General features: G+C 50.4%; 1 protein-coding gene across 1 annotated transcript in view; it reads left to right on the top strand.

Annotated features, from left to right (window-relative positions):
* The first annotated feature begins 1,070 nt into the window (after positions 1-1,070).
* The window catches only part of Hk1 (hexokinase 1), a 66,968-nt gene continuing 47,504 nt past the window's right edge, over positions 1,071-20,534 (top strand). The window contains exon 1 of the mRNA XM_051153128.1: positions 1,071-1,392. Coding sequence (XP_051009085.1) covers positions 1,330-1,392 — 63 coding nt within the window. The 5' untranslated portion in view covers positions 1,071-1,329. The remainder of the gene's footprint in view (positions 1,393-20,534) is intronic.

Here is a 20,534-nt window from a genome sequence, read left to right as displayed (position 1 = left end):
TGAGGGGTGACCTAGGGCACATCTGCACCTGTCATAGGCAGAGTGGGGATGCGTTCAGGATGGAGGCCTCCAGTCAGTGAGTGGTGGCTGTGAGGGCCTTGGAGTACTTGAAGGGGTGTCCTGGAGCATGAGTATCTTTGCCCCGTGGATGCTAGGCTTAGTTGGGGGTTCCCAGCCCCCAGGTGTGGGATAGAAGGTGGACTCTATAGTCCCCTCAGGGCACCCGACATTGCAGCCCTGGTCTCAGGAACATGGCCTGCAAAAGCAGCTCCTAAGAGAAGCCGCATTTGACTGTGAGGTCATCAGCTTTGAAGATCAGCAAACCCAGCTCTACTCCTGAACGGCAAATGTCAAGTGTCGCCTCAGGTGCCTCACCTGTGAAATCAGAGTGCTAGTCACTTCTGTATGTCTGAGCTCTTACGCACGTGCGTCATAAGATACAAGCGCGATTTCCTTTCAGTCCTCAGCCTGGACTCTCAGGGTGCCCAAGAGCCAGAGAAGGCTGGAAGGATGGGGACAGGTTGGGGCCTATGGCCCAAATTCCACGGGGGGGGGGTGTAGGGGCGGAGTATAAGCTTTTACATGGAGCCACAGGGGCAGGCGGTTGGGGTTTAGCAATGTGAACTCTGTAGCAGTCTGTGATGTAGGCCTGGTGGGCCAAGGTGGGGCACCGCCGCCAAGCATCATCCTTAGGTCCTGAATCTTGAAGGGAAGGCAGGCATAGGGACCCAGTACAGGATCAGTGAAGCCGCCTGGCTTCGGCTTCCGCTCGCTTTCCACGCCCATTTGTGTGCTTCCCCTAACCGAGGGGATGGGAGGGGGCGAGCCCTAATCTCCAAGGAAGGGGTGTGGCCCCGCTCCAGTTAGTCGGTCTGCGGTGTCCTGGGGCAACACTCCAGGATCTATCCTCTGGTCCCCTCCAGATCGTTTCTCACACCCACCCGCTCAGGCATGGCACTGTGCCACCACGCGTGACCGGGCGTTCCTTACGTGGGGGACGTGCAGGGTGCTGCCTCCTTTCCGGCGCGGGAGGGAGCGGCCGTCACTCTCCCGCTCTGGGTAGGAAGCCCTAGCCTAGAGCAGTAGAGGCGCCTTGCAGCCAATGGGGACTGAGGAAGTGGGCCGGCTGGTGGCTGTCACCCTCCCAGGGACGGGAGCTCGGAGGTCTGGAGCGTGCAGGCTGATGCCCCGCCCGGGGACTGAGGGGGAGGAGCCAAGGGAGGAGGAGGAGGAGGAGTCCCCGATCCGCCACTGGAGGACCACTGCTCACCAGGGCTACGGAGGAGCCACTGGCCCCACACCTGCTTCCCCGCATCCTAGACCGCCAGCATGATCGCCGCGCAGCTCCTGGCCTATTACTTCACCGAGCTGAAGGATGACCAAGTCAAAAAGGTGAGTCCAGCCGGCGCCGCCCTGGCCACAGCCTTGCATTCCCGCATCCGCTCGCCACCGCCTGCATCCTCCCCCGGCCTCTCCCAGGCAGCATCTGGTTGGACTAGAGGGTGCAGGCGACCGGCCTCGTTCTGGGATTCACCAGGGCATTGTCGGCATGAGAGCATGCGTGTGCTTTGAAGAGCTGGGCAGTGGCTGAAGACCACCCTCCTTATCCTCCCTTACTAAGGCTGGATTGCATACTGCAGTGTCCTTGAAAAGGATTATGGATGTCAGATGGGTACCCACGCAGTGCCGGGCTGGGACCTGGCTGGGGGGGACCAGCAGGCCTGTTTGGAAAGGTCCATGCGCCGTGGGCGGGGAAGGTGTGATCTCTGAGATATGCTGGGGAGGTGAGTGAGCAGCTGGTAGGGGTGCTGGCTGAAAGCCAGGCATCCCATATTTGGGGTTCCCCTCTGGAGAACGTGATGCCCTCCTGAAACTGTCAGTGGGCTCCCCCAGCTGTTGCAGCTGCTCCTTAATCTGAGGACGGGTTGACCCGCCTGGCTTTCCGGTGTGGGGAGGGGAGCAGAAGCCACCGGAAACTTTGCTCATAGGCCTCAAGTCTGGAACCGCATGCCTGAATGGAATTTTTTATTCCTTTAAAGATGTAGTTTCCAGGCAGTCTCAGCCCAGGAGCTCAAATAAGACACTTTAGTCACTTGAAGAACTTGGAAGGGTCGGCATGTCTTGCTTGTGGCATGGGTGTTCTTGCATACTTAACGCCTGGTCCTAGGGGCGGTTTGTCTAGTGGAAAGTGCCGTCTGCTGGTGGGTCTTAAGGATGCATCTCACTTTTCTGCCACTTTAGGCAGGACTTTTTTTTTTTTTTCCTAGAAATAGTCTGAGATAGTAGGGAAACACACTTTTAAAAAAAATTAGTGTTCTAAGTATGCCTTAGCAACCCTAGGGTAGGTGATATTATCATTAAGCCGACTTTGAGCAGAGGTGGCTAGGGCCTGATCCTTTCCCACTTGAGGCTTTCTCATCAAGCACTCATGAGGAAGACTGTGACCTCCTGAAGGACACACTGCTAGTTAGAGGTGGGGCCAGGGCGGGGCTCCAACCTCCCTCCACCCAAGACCTTGACCGGGACTCCTGGATGTCAGCTGAAGGGGACGTGCTGAGAGACAAGGCTGTTGGAGGTGCTGCTCCTGTCCTGGATCTCAGGCTGGGTGGGGACCAGGAGCAGGGTAGTCAGGACTTGCCACAAGCTAGGGTTGTCATACCTCAGGGTGCACGTCCACCAACCTCACCATCCATCCGTCCCAGGAGACCTGACTTATGCATGAGCTCGTGTGTGATTCCTGAGCTCCTTCCATGGTGATGTAGACTGCTGACACTCATCCCATGCAAAGAGAAGACAGAAGTCCTAGCCCAGCAGAGCATACTTAGAATAGGTCTCCTAAACCAAGAGTTCACAGCCTTCCTCCTACTCGGTGATACGCTCTGTGGCTCAGGCAGATCCGGGGTGGAGGCCCAATGACCTTGTAAACTAAGCTTCCAGCATCACACCTACAGCCACCTGTGTGGCTGCCAGCTGCCTGGCTGCTCCATTACACGGTGCTGAGTGGCCTCCAGTGGCAGAGTTGCACTAAGGTTTGGACCAGAGTTCTCCACTGCAAGTGGCCTGACTCACCTCTATCACAATCTAACTGCCAGGCCCCTGTAGGTATTTGAGCCTGTGACTTCTGGTTCAAATGGTGCCTAACTAAAGCCTTCCTCACTGAGGGTGTGATGTCCCATCCCCCACCTCTAACCCAGCACCTTCCTGGAAGAAGGTCCTGAGGTGAGCCTTTCGCTGTGTTTGTATAGGAGATCCTTAAAAACAAGAGCTCCAGGCTGGGCTTCGGGGAGCCTTCAATCCCACCATTTGGGAGGCAGAGGCAGAGGCAGGCAGATTCTCTGTGTGTGAGTTCAAGGCCAGCCTGGTTCACAGAGTGAGTTCCAGGAAGCCAGGACTACACAGAGAAACCCTGTCTCAAAAAAACAAAAACAAAAACAAAAACAAAGCAAAAACAAGCAAACAAACAACCCCTCCAAACCCTACACTAAACACAAAATACCCAATGTCTAAAAACCCAACAACAAAACAAAACACACCCCAAAACAGAACGCCTTCTCCAAACAAAGAAAACAACAACAAAAAACATCAAGAACTCCCTCCTGCACTTCAGTCATAACTTCATGTGCTTCTTGGACTTCTAGGACATTTACCTGTAGGGTGGGCTTCCGTACGTGGGTGTGGTCCAGGAGCATCCCTGAGCTCATAGGGCTCGCTTGCTCCGATGAGTCAGTGTCCTCTGCTGCTGAGTACCTCCAGGGCTCAGTCCTTTGTTGCTGCCTGTCCTTCCCATCCCACTGCTGTCATGAGAAAGGCTGCCTGGGAGTGCAGGCCTCCAAACCTTGCTCTTTTTGTGGGACTGGGCTCTGTGCGCTACCCTAAAGGGAACCCAGTGCAGACTCTCCCACTGTGGGCAGCCATGATGATTCAGCTCCCCAGCCCAAGACAGTGTGTAGGTCTCTGGAAACAGGCTTGGTGCCCTCTGGTAATTGACAGGACCTTGCTCTCTGCTAAGAGGAAGGAAATTAGATCTTCCTGGGGAAGGTTTTCAGGGTAGCTCCGTATACAGAAACACCCAAGAGAGGCTTTCATTTCCTTCCACTGCCTGGGAGGGAGGCATCAGGAATCCAGTTTCGAGACTATGTCCTGGCTGGAGCACCTGACTTGTCAGCTCACAGCCCTGGGCTCCAGGCTGCTTCTGCATAGTGTTGGTTAAAGCGTGCTATGAAAAAAGGTGACCTGGTGGGCAGAGGCATAAAACACACACATACATACATTTTCCTCAACTCGTCTCATGCTTTTAAGAGGAAGAACTACGCAAGTGTGCTTGTGACCACTTCCATTCATCCGAACGCCAGGCATCCTCTAGTTCTGCAGGCTGGAGGCGGGGCCCTTTTACCCTCCAAGTGGCTTTTAACATGGCCTCGCATTGCCCTGCCTCCTCCATTGTGTGTCGCTGCCGTGAGCGACCTGGAGGGTGGAGGATTGCACAGTGTGCTGTTTGTTTAGACAGGAAAATGAAGGGTCTGAGAGATGGCTCAGTCGGTAAGAGCGCCTACTGTTCTTGCAGAAGTCCTGAGCTCGGTTCCCACACCCTCATCAGGTGGCTCACTACCACCTGTAACTCTAGTTCCAGAAGGAGCCTAACTCTGGGCTCCTTGGATAGGGCACACACAGACATAATTTAGAAAAGACCAATCGTGGTGTGCTTTTAATGTCAGCACTTGGGAGGCAGCGGTAGACAGAAGGAAAATAAAATATAATATAAAAGAAAGATGGAGCCAGGAGTATCAGAAAATGGTCTGTAAAGAAGCTGGAACATGAGCCGGGCATGGTGGTGCACGCCTTTAATTCCAGCACTCGAGAGGCAGAGGCAGGTGGATTGCTGTGAGTTCGAGACCAGCCTGGTCTACAAAGTGACTCCAGGCCAACCAAGGCTGCACAGAGAAATCCTGTCTTGAAAAACCAAAACAAACAAAAAACCAAAAAACAAACAAAACAAAACAAAAAAAGAAGCAGCTGGAAGACTTGAGAGTAGCTTGGGGTATACCCAGAGACCCAGTCTCAAAGCCAAACTGTTCCTTATTGCTTAAGGAAGTGAGTTAGAAAATTATGACAACTGGGCGGGTGAGATGATTCAGTGGCTAATGTTCTCACTTCACAAGCCCTGAGGAGCTGAGTTTGATCCCTGGACCCCACAGTTGGAGAGAACCAACTCTCACAGGTTGTCCTGTCACTTTGACAAAAGCGTGCCTGCATGCACATCAATAGCAATAATATTATCAATAAACTGAATTTTAAAAAAGAAAATTATGAGCTGGGTCTGGGGCCCACGCTTGTAATCCCAGCACTCTGAAAGACAGAGGCAGGCAGTTCTCTGTGAGTCTGAAGCCAGCCTAGTCTACAAAATAAGTCCAGGCCAGCCAAGGCTACACAGAGAAACCCTGTCTCAAACAAAACAAAACAAAAAGAAAACTGTGAAAATTGTACACAGTTAAACCAGCATTGGTGAGTGGTCTGCTGTATTCTCTGATCCCTCCGCCATAGCTGTCATGGTGGCCCATCATTCATGGGAAGGACCTTGAGGCAAGCAGCTGGCTGTGAGGTGGCCTCCTCATCAGACCATGCCGTGTGGTGCCTCCGCCCACACTCCTGCTGTTACCCTGGGGGAAATCGTGGACAGCTTTCTCCTTGAAAGTCTGGGCATGGCGGGGTGGTCTGCCTGCATGAGTGCTGTGGATCTATCTGTACCCAGGGTTTCCTGGCTGATGGAGTTGCTCTCTGGAGCCACCTCTGCGATGCCTGAGGAGGAACTGAGATGTTCCAAGTGAGAGGCAGCCACGTCCCTGCATCTGTGTGCAGGAATTAGTAGTGGCCAAACCACCACCACTTGCTCCTTGACTCCAGGTTCAGGGCTCTGTGTGTTAACCTGGGGAAAGGTGGGCATTCAGCTGGTTGGGGAAGGGAGAACAGGTCCAGGGCTCTGTGTGTTAACCTGGGGAAAGGTGGGCATTCAGCTGGTTGGGGAAGGGAGAACAGGTGCCCACCGCCTTCCAGCTGTGTTCACCATATCTGATCTTAAGTAAAAGCAGGGTTGTTTGTTCAGTTTGTTGGGTTTTGGTTTCCGTGGCGTTTTGTTTTTTGTTCCTGTTTGTTTCTCTGTAAAGCCCTAGCTGTCCTGGACTCGCTTTATAGACCAAGCTGGCCATGAACTCACAGAGATCTTCTTGCCTCTGCCTCTGAAACATGGGGATTAAAGGCATGCGCCCAGCCAGTAAAAGCAGTTAAAAAAAAAAAAAAAAAGATTTATTTATTATATATACAGCTCGCATTAGAACACATTATAGATGGTTGTGAGTCACCATGTGGTTGCTGGGAGTTGAACTCAGGACCTCTGGAAGAGCAGTCAGTGCTCTTAACTGCTGAGCCATCTCTCCGGCCCCAGTAAAAGCAGTTTTTAACAGATAGATTTTTTTTTTATTTCTGAAAATGGCGTTGGTTTCTGATGAGCTGAACAAACAAGCTTATTGACACTTTGCAAGGTAGAGTCCAATGGACAGCAGCCATCCTATCGTTTAAGTCCCTTGTTTTAATGGTCTTTCTGCTCCCAGCATCCTGACATGACCTTGTGTCATATGAGATGCCACTGAAATACAACTGAAACAATGTCATGAGTGCTGCGAACGCAAATATTGCTATGTGTGTATATGCATTCACTTGGTCTTTCAGGAACCTCGGAGAGGCCCGTGGCTGGGGCTCAGAAGGGAAGCCCCTTTTCCTGGCATGTGCAAGATGCCTGGTTCAGTTCCTGCCACTGCCAAGCCACAAACAAATGGGTTAGCTAGGCCTCGGGGCAGGAGGTATCACACCTGCACTTCTAGGCCACCCCCTCCTTCAGGACGTCCTGTGTGCTGCAGGAGGAAGGGCTTCGAGTCCCTGCCCAGCAACTGGGGTTGCTCGCTACCGCCCCAGGTTGCGATAAAATTATTCCTGGAATCCACAAAGCTCTCTCCCTCTTTTAGGAGAAAAACTCACGGTTATCTATTTTAATGGCTTACCTCAGAACCTGCCGTCTCACAGAAAAGTGTAAATTGTTTTTATTAGGAAGTATTTGAGGCACATAAAAATATTGAGGCTCATGTGACTTAATGTACATCTACTAACCCCTCAGCTTGACAAGTCAGACACAGTTGGATCCCATTCTTTTCTTTTGAGAGGCTGTCTATTTGAACATCATTTTTAAAAATTATAATTATTTTTCTTTTTTGTGTATGAGGGTTTTTAAAAATGTTTTTTGTTTTGTTTTGTTTTTGTTTGTGCCTGCATGCGTGTATGTGCACTGTATGTGCGCTTGGTGCCTGGGAACAGAAGAGGGTGTCAGATTCCCCTGGCTCTGGTGTTACAGGTGGTGTGAGCCGCCGTGAGCGCGCTGGGAACCGGATCTGAGCAGCGAGTGCTCGTGACCATGCAGCCATCTCTCCAGCCCTCCTATTTTTTAATTTTACTTTATTATGTATATGAATGTTTTGTTTTCATCTGTGTATGTGTACCACATGGGTGCAGTGCCCGCAAGGGCCAGAGGAGGGAGTAGGAACCCCAAGGAACTGGAGTTACAGGCAGTTGAGAGCCGCCATGTAGATGCCAAGAACAGAGCCCGAGTCCTCTGCAAGAGCAGCAGGTGTTTGTAATAACTGGGTCATCCTTCCAGGCCCTCTGTGCGAGGGTGCGTGGGTGTGTACGCGCGTGCATGTGTGCGTGCCTGTGTGTATGCCTGTGTGCCCAAGGAGGCCAGAAGAGGGTGTGAGAGCCCCCTGGAGCTGGAGTTACAGGTGGTTATAAGTTGCCCAGGACGGATGCTGGGAACCAAACTCCTGTTTTCTGGAAGCGAAGCAGCAAGTGTTTTTTGATGGCAGAGCCATCTCCCTAGCCCTGCTTTCCTCAACTTGACATTTGTCATTTCCGTGCGTGCTTTCACGTTTGTACCAGAGGTGTCCATAAACAGCGTCCAGTACTATAGATGCAGTTGGGCCACCTGAATTCAAGCAGTACTTGGGACATTCCTTTGTATGGTTTTAAATGTTTGTAAGTGGTGCTCTGCTGTATGAGCCCTGCCAAATTCTTTCCTGCAGGTCTGCGTTCTATTCGGGGGAGGGGGGCACTTTTTTCATGTTGCTCAGCGTCCTGTATTTATTTAAACCTCCATGTGCTCATACGGTGTGTAATTCTCTACAGCCAGCTCAGCCATTCTTGGTGGTGTTGTTGTTGTCGAGACAGGGTTTCTCTGTGTAGTCTTGGCTGTCCTGGACTCAACTTCATCGTAGACCAGGCTGGCCGGGAACTCACAGCCGTCCCCCTGCTTCTGCCTCTCAAGTGCTGGGATTAAATGTGTGCGCCACCACAGCTGGCTCAGCCATTCTTTTGACAGGTGTTTGCGTTTCTAGTTTTTTAGAGAACAGTATCTGCATGGGCTTCTTTCAATGCCTTAAGTTCCCAAGCAGGCTTCTGTAGACTTTAAGGGGCCCTGTTACCTCCACTTTACCATTTACCAGATTTGCTGAATTGTTGGCCCTGATGGTGTGTGCCCGTCACACTCCCAGCAGAATGTGAGCATTCCCTTGGAATAGACAGATATTTTAGCTGTTTTAGTGTTATATTTAATTTATTTATTTGTTTGTGTTCGTGTGCTATGGCGCAGGTTGTCAGGTTTACACGGCAGGCAAGCACTTTTACCTCTGAGTCACCTCGAGGTCCTTAATCCTTTGCATATTTGAAACTGAGCATTTCAAGTCACCTCCACCTGAGGCTCAGTCCTGGAGCCTGTAGTAGAAATCAGCTTGTTTCCTAATTTATCTTATCAAATGCTTTGGTTGTTCACAGTCCCAGCAAGTGAAGTTGACCACTCTAGGTGTGAGTCGTGTGCACCCCACCCCCTCTTCCTCCATCTGCTGAAGCTGAGCCTTTTATACCCGGTCCAAGGTGGCTACCGAGCTCCCCCAGCCTTCTGCGGATCAGCCGGAAGCAGAGTTGACTTATCTGTCTCCTAAAGGTACCCGGCCCTATTCAGCCACAACTTAAGCCAGCAGCCTCTCTCTGGCTATCTTTCCGTAAAAGGAGAGGGTGGTTGTGCCCTGCATTTCAGGGAAAACTGAACAGTGGAGTTTGAAGCCTGGCCCTTTGCAAACAGTAACTGAGCCTGCCCAGTGTGACAGAAAAAAAAAAACATCAGGGCGGGCTCAGTTCAGTCCGTGATGATTCTAGGCTTCAGAATCTAACACCTGCAGGCAGCCTCCCTCTGGGATGGAGGCCAGAGGGGTCCAGTAGGGGTGTGTATGGGGTGGGAATCACGCTGTGCCTACTATATGCCGTCCATTTTTAAATTAAAAAAAAATTGTGGTGTGTGTGTGTGTACACATTTGCATGCATGTAGGTGTGTGTATGTGTGTGTGTAGGCCAGAAGTTGTGTCATCCTCAGCTTGGTTTTTGAGACAGGGTCTCTCACTGAGCTTGAGCTCACCAATTTGGCTGGACTGGCTGGATCCACCTGTCTCTGCCCTTCCCCTGCCCACCCAGTGCTGGAGTTACAGACAGGTGCTGCCATGCCCAACTTTCATGTGGGAGCTGAGGATTCAAACTCAGGTCCTCATGCTTGTTCACTATGCAATTTTACAGCCAGAGTCATCACCCAGCCTTGGTTTGTCTTTTAAAGATATGGTTCTAGCTAGGCTGGAATTATGTTGTTCAGCCTGGCCTTGATCTCATAATCCGGTGGGCTGAACCTCCCAACTGCTGTGAATACAGGTTTGTGCCATCTTCACCTTCTTGGCTGCAGAGAAGGCATCCTGTAGCACTTACCAGGGTGCTGCTAACCCCATGCCTCAGTCTTTTTGTCTGTCCACTTGTCAGTCGATGGGCATTTTGGCTGTCCTTTGAATGCCGCAGTGAACATTCAGGAACACAATTTTGCATGGACGTTTGCTTCCGTGTGTCTCTCGTCTGCATGCGCAGGAATAGAATTTGTTGTGAGACTCTGGAAGGAGGACACCTCCGTGTTGAAATGAGGAAACTGAGACCCCCCCTAAGCGGCGAGGTTCCTTGTTAAGGGAAGGCGTGTCCCCAGCCACAGATCCCCTGACTCAGGGGTGTTCTGTCCCTGGATTACACCCAGTGCTCTCACGCTATAGTTTAGGGAAACTGGTCCAAAGGATGAAAGGATGTGTGGGAAGAAGCAGAGGTGGTTTGGGGCCACCCAGGTCCACTCCTTCCCAATGCCAGCTTTACTCTTTACCTTGTGCTTGTGGTGTGGTGCGGTGTGGTGTCACCATCCCTGCTCCCACCTCTGCCATCCATTGCTCGGAGTTGAAGGGTGCCTTCCGTGGTCCAGTAGGTCTGTGTATGGTGGTTTGCGAAGGACCACTATTGACCTTTGCAGGATAATGCAATAAGCCACCATTGATTGACACATACAGATTGCCCTCGGCACAACACGACTTGCCCCAGACCTCATTTCTCTCACGGGCCCTGGTGCCTTCCAGGACCCTGTCCAGATGGGTGGGGTGAGTGGAATGGAAGACCAGGGCCACCACCGTAATAAGGATACACCACCTGCTTGGCAAAGTTTTGTCCCATTTTCAAAGTACTTGATTAAACAAAATGCTTGGTTTGGTTGAATCCTTCCAGTGAACTTAAAAGCAGATGTTTCTTCCTACATTTTACGTCACGTGCAGACGAGGTCCTAGAAGTGTGATCTAGGTGGTCAGAAAGCAGGCAAGCCAGTGCAGGGACCCAGGGAGTCCTTGACACCGCAGGAGGCTGTTCTCTCGCTGTATATACAGAACCCGGACTGTGATCCAGGACTTAGGGCTCCCAGAAGCCACTGATGAGGCTCTGGGTAAGCCGTCCCAAAATAATGCCTGAAAAGCAAAAAGTATTTTTCTGACATTCCACTGAAACAAGAGACACCCTCACCATACAGTTAGTCTGAGCAAACAAAGCTCTAGTAGCTCCCCCTAATTTGTTTATGTTGAGTTTTGCTGTGTAGCCTGGGTTGCATGCTGGCATTGCAGGCCTGTGCCATGGCACCCAGCTAAAAAAATCTCCATGTGACTGAGGAAGCTGAGTATTTAGAAGTGAGAACCTACCCTGATCTGTATGGCTTTCAGTGCGGCCATTAATGACCTCAGTGTACTTGGGAAAACTGCAGGCTTCACAGACAGGGAAATTGTCTCGGCTCCCAGGGCAACACAGACAAACAGCAACAAACTCAAGACACCTTCCCCTGTTCCTCACACCCCTAGCCAGGAGGACCAGGATAATACCCTAAGGTCATGCCCAAGGTCCCCGCTAGTGACCTTGGCACCTATTAACTAGTGCTGGCTGGGGAGAATGGTCAAGAATGTGCCCAGGAAAAGAACAAAACCGTCACATTGAACCAACTAAAAATACAGGCGGCTGCGTGCCCTCTGGGAAAGACAGTGTCCCTGGAATGCAGTGTGACAGGAACAGCAGGCTCAGTCATTACTTCCTGTGGCCAGCTGGAGAGGGAGGGAACCAGTCCCCAGACTCCTAGGCTCCCAAGACAAAGGTGACACCTGGATTGTGGACGGTGTTTTCTTTCTTAGGATACTGCAGTGGAAGGAGGTGGTTTGGTCAAAAATGGAAATCCCTGAGTCAGCAGCCCTTTAGGGGCTGGGAGGGGGGGGGAAGGTGGGGGCCAGGGACCACGAAATGTCACTCCCATCTCCATCCATAAAATAGCAATAATGACGTATGACAGAAACAGGGATGCCTCAGAGTGTAGGCATTTCAGATACGTATCATGGCTTTTATCTGAACATATGTTTAGGGAACATGGACACTCACTAGGGTCACAAGTTCTTAGTGGATTAGAGACCAAGGCAGATGTCGGCCAAGATTCTGGCCTGGGGCCTAGGAGACCACTGGCTCCACACCTGGCTGCTTAAGGTGGCCTGGGGAGCGGGGGTTCTGGGTGAGCCTCAATAACCCCACCAGGTATTTGTAGCATCTCCGAGCTTTCCAAGTCAGTCCACAGTTGTTTTTTGAATTTGGTAAGTGGACAAGTAACAAGGCAGAAATCATTTACCTCATGTGGCAGGTAAGGAAACTGAGGCCAGAGAGCATGATGGCCATCATATCCAGTTCCAGGCTATCGTTGGGGCTGCAGAGGTGGCTCAGTGTTTAAGAACGGGTGTTACTTTTCCAGAGAATGAGGTTTAGTTCCCAGCACCCGTGTCAGGGTGCTCACAATCAGGGCATCTCATGTCCTCTTCTGGGCACATCCACACACTAATTAAAAATCTAAAAACAAATAAAATCAATGGTGCTGGAGAAGTGGCTCAGGTAGGAAGCTAGAAACTACGTGAGCCATGAGGACCTGAGCTTACGCGCCCCCAGAACCCGTATTAAAGCTGGGCACAGGGGCTGGAGAGATGGCTCAGTGGTCAAGAGCACTTGTTGCTCTTGCAGAGGACACGGGTTTGGTTCCTGGAACAACCAGGTGGTTCACAGCTGTCTGTAACTCTGGTTCTAGGGCAGTGGTTCTCAACCTGTGGGTCACAACCCCTTTGGGGTCAAACTAGCCTTTCGTAGGGGTTGCATATCAGATATTTACATTATGAGTCCTTTTTTGTTTTGTTTTTGTTGTTTGTTTGTTTGTTTTTCATTTCTTTCTTTCTTTATTTTTTCTTTAGGTTTTCTAGACAGGGTTTCTCTGTGTAACAGTCCTGGCTGTCCTGGACTTTCTTTTGTAGACCAGGCTGGCCTCGAACTCACAACGATCTGCCTGCCTCTGCCTCCCAAGTGCTAGGATTAAAGGCGTGCGCCACCACTGCCCCACTTTGTTAGTTTGTTTTTTCGAGACAGAGTTTTACTGTGTAGCGTTGGCTGTCCTGGATTCACTTTGTAGACCAGGCTGGCCTTCAACTCAGAGAGATCCGCCTGCCTCTGCCTCCCCGACTGCTGGGATCACAGGCATGCGCCACCTCGCCTGGCTTACATTACAGTTCTTTTTTTAAAAAACAGTTTATTTGTTTATTATGTATACAATGTTCTGCCTACATGGGTGGCTGCCCGCCGGAAGAGGGCATCAGATCTCATTATAGATGGTTATGAGCCATTCATGTGGTTTCTGGGATATGAACTCAGGACCTCTGGAAGAGCAGTCAGTGCTCTTAACCTCTGAGCCATCTCTCCAGCCCCCCGCCCCCACATTACAATTCTTAACAGTAGCAAAATTACAGTTATGAAATATCAAGGAAATAATTTTGTGCTTGAGGGGTCATCACAACATGAGAAACTGTATTAAAGGGCCACAGCATTAGGAAGGCTGAGAACCGCAGCCTGAGAGGCTCTGACACCTCCTCCTGCCTCTTGTGAGCATGAGGTATGCATATGGTACATAGAACAACCAGTCTAGTTGAACTAGTGAGCTCTAGGTTCAGTGTGAGCAAAGACTGATGTGTTGGTGTGCGTCTCTGATCCCTCAGAGGCAGAGGCAAGAGGATCTTGGAGTTGCAGGCCAGCCTGGACTACAGGCTGAGTTCCAGGATAACTAGGGCCACATAAAGAAACTTTCTCTTCAAAAATAAAGATGAAAACACATTTTTAAAATGATTTATTATGTATACAGTATCCTGCACGTACACCTGCACACCAGAAGAGGGCACCAGATCTTACTGTAGATGGTTGTGAGTCACCATGTGGTTGCTGGGAATTAAACTCAGAACCTCTGGAAGAGCAGCCAGTGCTCTTAGCCGCTGAGCCATCTCTCCAGCCCCCATGAAAAAAACATTTAAAATAAAAAGTAGAAAGGTGGAGACCTAACATTAACTTCTGGTCTCCACATGTGTGTGCATATATGTGAACACAAACAGCTACACACACACACACACACACACACACACACACACACACACCTCCCTAAATGGGGGAACTCCTTTTCCTCTTGAGTGGATAGAGTTGTATGAAGAATCCTTGGGCTTCCCCCATGTTTACTGATGCAGGAGGGCTGGGCATGAGCCTGGAGAAAGAGCGAGGACCTTTGTGTTGTAGTTTTGCTTTGGTGATACTTGAGGCCAGATCTTTAAGGGAATTCAATTTCCCCGAGTCATGCCCTCATATTCCGGTCCCTTCGTGACTTGCAGATTGCTCAGTACCCTCTTCCAGGAACTTAACAATCTGATTAGCTTTAAGGCCCTGGTGTTCTGGGCCTCAGCCAATTAAGGGAGATATATGCGGAGGGGCAGAGGGAGTTAGAAATGCCAAGAACTCCAATGGGACAGAAGCGCTGGGCCGTTTGGCGAGAGGGAGAGACAGTAGGCCTTATCTAAACCAGCAAACCCTCAGAGACCTCCCTAGACTAGGCGTCACCAGAGGCCTCCCTCCCACCCAGCCGAGGAGTCACGCGTCGTGGCACCAGCCTGAGGACTTAGGGACACACAGAGGGCAGAAGACTAGACACCTACGCTTCAGGCATTAGCAGTCCAGCAGAGGTGTGGACCGTGCACACGTTCCTGTGGCATCAGGAAAGACACACACCATGACATGTGCACTGTGGCCAGCTGACCTTTATATAGAGGACACCTAAGGCTGGGGGGATGCTGAAGAGAGGAACAGACAGCGGCGTGGGGCCGGGTGGATCATGGCATATCCTGTGCAGAAGGTGAGTTTGAAGGTAGCATGGAAGAAGGAGAAACAGGGGTCACTAGGCACGGTGTCGCATGCCTGAATCGCAGCGCTCAGAGGCAAGCAGGTCTCTGTGAGTTCAAGGCCAACCTGATCTGTGTAGCAAGTTCCAGGCCAGCTAGGGTTCTGTGAGTTCTGCTTTTTGTTCTTTTGAGACAGGGCCTCACTATGGAGCTACCAACAGTGGGGAAGATAATAGTTCCCTACACGGCAGCCGCCATCTGCCGCAGTGAGGTGGGGCGGGCAGCTGAGGCAGCCACGTGCAGTAGGAAGTAGAGTGGGAGATACTGGCTTGGCCCTGAGACAGCACCGACCACAAGTGAGAGTCTGATGGGCCTGGGCCTTCCCAGGTTTGCTGTGACTTCTGAACATTGTCCCATGATGCCTGGAGAAGGGATGGATACATTGGCAGCCAGCCCCCGCTGGGAAATGACCTGGGTCTCCTGGAATATTTCATAGGGGTGCTGCGCTTTCTGCAAAGCTCAGCAGGCCCACGTCTTGTGGGCTGGCTGGAGTTGTGGTGGTGATGCCATCTGCATTTCTTCATCTCATGGTCCCCAGAAGCCCCCGTCCTGGGTCTTGAGGGTAGCTGTGAATGCAGTCCAACATAAAATAGTTACTTAGGGCATTATTAGATTTCTTTTTACTTTTCTTTTCTTTTCTTTCTTTCTTTCTTTTTGAGACAGGGTTTCTCTGTGTAGCCTTGGCTGTCCTAGACTCGATTTGTAAACCAGGCTGGCCTTGAACTCACAGCGATCCACCTGCCTCTGCCTCCTGAGTGCTGGGATTAAAGGCGTGTGCCACCACGCCCGGCTTTCTTTTCTTTTTGAGACAGGGTTTCTCTGTATCGTCCTGGAACTCGCTCTATAGACCAGGCTGGCCTCCAACTAACAGAGATCCGCCTGCCTCTGTCCCCAGAGTACTGGGATTAAAGGTGTGGGCCACTACTGCCTTTCTTTTTTTACCTTTTAAAAGGAAAACTTGATTTGAGTTTTCGAGCAAGACATTTCTGTTTTGGTTTTGGTTCTGAGACAGTGTCTCACCATCTCTGGCTATCCTGGAACTCACTGTGTAGACCAGGCTGAACCCAGCTATCTTCCTGCTTCTGCCTCCTGAGTGAGTGCTGGGAGTTAAAGGCATGCGCCACCCGAGAACTTTGTAGACAGCAACGTGCTGATGCTGCAGAAGATTGGACCCAGCTGGATTAGAGGGAGGGGCAAAGATGGGACAGGGCACTGGGATGCTCTTCATCCTTGTCCTTCCCTGGCCAGGTGAGGAACCTCTCCGACCTGTACCTTTTCCCTGGGGCATTGAAACTAACATGTTCTATGTTCTCCAGACATTATGGTGTGCAGCAGCTTGTGAAACGGCCGGCACAGTAGAGACCTTTGTAGGTGAAAGTCACTGACTACACCCATAGGCTAGGTGGTGGGAAGGGTAGGGAGGCTGAGGGGCTGCCAGGAACACAAAGCCAAGAGGAGTAACCTGTGAGTAGGCGTCATCCCATCTTTGTCCTGTGTTTAGCCAGCCCGAGTCCCTCCCTAGCAGAGCTCCAGTGTGACTCAGGGAGAGCTTAGAGGCAATTCACAGAGGAGAGAGGGAGGTAGAGCTGGGAGCCAGCACTGCTGCGGTGTATTTCCAGTTTCATAAAGCAAAATTTAGAAGCCAGCATCCACATGTGTATTTGTGCACTTGCAAAAGCACTTGGGGTGGGTGAGAACTCACACTTTTTACTTTGGTGCACAAGAATGTATTTGACTAGTCTAAAAAATAAGCACATATTATTGTTGGTTTTTCCTTTCTGTGTGACGGTCCATCCATCCATCTATTGATCTATCTATATTGAGTCTTGTGTAGCCCAGGCTGGCCTTGAACTCTGTGTAGCCAAGGATGACCTTGAACTTCTGATCCCCGTACCTTAGACTCCCGAGTGCTGGGATGACACGAGGTGCTGGCTTGTCACCACCTCTTTAAATTAATTAATATTTTTTACATCCTGACCACAGCCCCTCCCCTCCCCGACTCCTTTATTCCTCTTCACAAAAGGGCAGGCGTCCCATGGCTAGCAACCAACCATAGCATATCAAGTTGCACGTCCTCTCCTATTAAGGCTAGATGAGGGAACCCAGTAGGAGGAATGGCTCCCAAAGGCAGGCAACAGAGTCAGGGACAGCCCCTGCTCCCACTGTTAGAAGTCCTATAAGAAGACCAAACTATTCTACTGTAACGTATGTGCAGAGAACCTGTATGGACCCAGGTTAGTTGATACTGTGGGTTTTCTTATGGTGTCTTTGAACCCTCTGCCTCCTACAATCCTTCCTTTCCCCTGTTCTGTAGGATTCCTCCAGCCTAATGTTTGCCTGTGGGTGTCTGCATCTGTTTCCATCTGTTGCTGGATGAAGCCTCTCTGATGACAATTGGGCTAGAGAGCAATCTATGAGTATAGCAGAATATCATTAAGAATCATTCCGTTGACATTGTTGTTGTTTTTATTATTATTATTATTTTGTCAGTCACGTTTGGTTCTATCCTAGTCTCCGGGCTCTCCAGCCTCTGGGTTCTGGCCCTCCAGGCAGTGTCAGAGGTGGGCTCCTTTTCATGGCGTGGCTCTCAATCTGGACCACTCATCGTGGCCACCCCACCCACGGCATCTATTCTGTTTCCCCTTCACAGAGAGGTCCACGCATCCCCTCCTTGTTACTTAGCTTCTCTGGGTCTGTGGGTCGTAGCATGGCCATGCTTTACTTTAGGGCTAATATCCAGTCATAAGTGAGTACACGTCATGATTGTCTTTCTGGGTCTGGGCTCCCTCACTCAGGGTAATGTTCTCTAGTTTATCCGTTTGTCAACAAATTTCATGATGTCCTTGTTTTTTGTTTCTTTCAAGAGATGTCCTTGTTTTAAACAGCTGAGTAATACTCCATTTTCTTTTGTTGTTGTTGTTTGGTTTTTTGAGACAGGGTTTCTCTGTGTAGCCTTGGCTGTCCTGGACTCACTTTGTAGACCAGGCTGGCTTGGAACTCACAGCGATCCGCCTGCCTCTGCCTCCTGGGTTCCATTTTCTTTATGAATAAAGCAGCTATGAACATAGCTGAGCAAGTATCCTTGTGGGCAGAGCATCTTTTGGGTATACTCCAAGGAGTGGTTTAGCTGGGTCTTGAGGGCAATCGATTACCAATTTTCAGAGAAGCCATCATACTGATTTCCAAAGTGGTCGTACAAGTTAGTACTCAAGCAACAAAACTGTAAGTGCTCTGGGAAATTTGGGCAGAACTTCTCATTTGCCCTGTTTTTTAGGCATAGTGTCACATTGTTAAAGTTCTCTACAAAGTTGGAGCTGGAAAGATGACTCAGAGAGTTAGAGCACCTGCTGCTTTTGCAGCGACCCAGGTTCAGTTCCCAGCACCTATGTGGTGACATCCAGTGCTCCCTTTGGCCTCCATGAACACCAGGCAGGCATGCAGTGCACATGCACACAGGCCAGCACCCATGTGTGCAAAATAAAAATCATTAAAAAAAAATTTTTTTTTTCCGAGACAGGGTTTCTCCGTGTAGCGTTGTCCCCAAACACCGAGAAAGGCTAGGTAATTTACTACAAGTGCAGAGCTGAGCTTAATCTTAGCCCAGCTGGTGGCCCACAGCCCAGATGTTCTTCCTAACACAGAGGAGAAGAAGGAGAAGAAGTGGGGGTAACACTAGCTAGAGTCCAGCTGCTGCTTACACTTAGAAGCCCTGCGACTTTGCAGAGCCTGGGAGCTGTAGCTCTCAATTTCCTCTAACGTGGAGACAATGGCCTTTCCTGATGGCTTTACCTAGCATAGCGACAGGGAGATAACCAAGCAGGATACTGAAGCCCCTGTCTCATGTAAAGGACAGAGTTCTCAGCAAAGGTTAGTGCCAGGGACCCTAATCAGCACCTGGCCTCCTGTCTCCCCCTGTCAGTCTCTTGGAAAAGGGAAGTGAGCCTGTGTTGAAATCTGTACATATTCCAACGTCTTTTTTATTTTATTTTGTTTTATTTTACGTGTATTGGTGTTTTGCCTGCATGCGTGTCTGTGTGAGGGTCAGATCTTGGAGTTATAGACAGGTGTAAATTGCCGTGTGGGTGCCGGGAATTGAACCCAGGTCCTCTGGAAGAGCACAGTCAGTGCTCTTAACCGCTGAGCAGTCTCTCCAGCCCCAAATGCCAATGATGGCGTAACCCTTTGCTCCCAGATGCCCTATGAAATGCCTTACTTGGAAATCTCGGTTTAGAGATTGTCATGAGCAGTTTCAGGCATCTGTTGCTTTGCCTCATTTTTAATTTTTTAATTTATTTATTTTTTATCTCTGAGTCAGGGTCTCATGTAGCTCAGGCTAGTCTTGAACTCACTATGTAGATGAGAGCGACCTTGGACGTTTTAGCATGTGTTTGTGAATGGTGTATGCCATATGCATACATTTGTGTGTAGGTGTGTGTACACATGTATACGTATGTGGAGGCCAGAGGAGGACACTGGGTACCTCCCTTTATCACTCTCCACCATGTATGTAGTGTAATCACTCTCCACCATGTGTGTATACTGTGATCTTCTCTCATGTAATTCAAGTTCCCCATCTGACTAGCTAGTCAGTGAGTTTATGGGATCCACCTGCCTCAATCTCCCAACACTGGAGATTACAGGGGTATATAGAATATGTATGACTCTTACATGAGTGCTGGGGATTTGAACTCAGGTCCTCTTGCTTTTGCAGCAAGTGCTCTTACCCACTGAACTATTTTCCCAGCCCCAACCCTGCCTTCTGTGCCCCCTACCCCCCCATCTCCAGCTCCGACATGCTACACCACACACTGCACTTGCCTTATGTGGTGCTATGGGTGGCAGCCAGGGCTTCCTGCATGCTTGGCAACTACTCTAGCAATTGAGCTGGAGTCTTAGCCCAGATCCACTCATTTTTAAACATTGTCTTACTATATAGACAAGGCTGGCCTCACATTTGTAATCCTCCTGCCTCAGCCTCCTAAGTGCCGGCATGACAGGTGTGTGTTACCACTTCCAGCCGTCTCATTCTCAAGAGAGTGAATGGGACGAGTGAAAACTTCCACGACCACACCCTTCCATAGTAAGTAGAAATGCCCACGTTGCCAGTGGCTTCTGTCAGTCCTGCCATGCCCGGCCTGCTCAGTTGGGCACGTCTAGTCTTGAATTTTTTTTTTTGTGCTTGTTCTTTTGGGATCAGGAGGTGGCACTGGGGTCAGGCACAGCCATGTGGGTGAGTAAGGCCCAGTGCCAGGCCACCAGTTCTTTCACTGGACATAGAGATTTTGGCTAGGGGACTTGGCAAGGTGGCATTCTCTCTGCTGATGGCATCTGCTGCCTCAGCCTGAGTTCATCCGTGGGAGGTGCTGAGCATCAAGGCCTTCTTCGTCCCCACTGAAGAATACTGAGGGTCCTCCTCATGGGTAGGACCACATGGGATGGTGGCCTAGGCCCTGGAGTCTGATCTGGCTCAGGCATGAGCTACGGGCCTGGTTTGGCTTGAGGTACCCATGTCTCTGTCTGCCTGAGTAGGTCTCTGTAGACTCATGTGATGTACTGTGTACCAGAGTGAGCACGTGACAGCCACGAGCTTCTGTCATAGCTCTTGGGAGTCCCTGTCTTATGGCAAGGTGTTCCAAAGACTTGTGAGAGAAACCACCTGAAGATGTGCTGCGCTGAGCCCTCCCTGTGATCAGTGGAGGGAGAGGAGAGAGTCTATGGTTGTGCCTAGCCAGAGCACCAAGACAACAGTGGATGGGAGCTGAATCCCAGGTGTGTGTGTGTGTGTGTGTGTGTGTGTGTGTGTGTGTGTGTGTGTGT

This window comes from Acomys russatus, chromosome 11, assembly GCF_903995435.1.
Source record: "Acomys russatus chromosome 11, mAcoRus1.1, whole genome shotgun sequence".
Lineage (NCBI taxonomy): Eukaryota > Metazoa > Chordata > Mammalia > Rodentia > Muridae > Acomys > Acomys russatus.
Note: the sequence above shows the minus strand (reverse complement) of the source record. Positions and strands in the feature narration are given on the sequence as shown.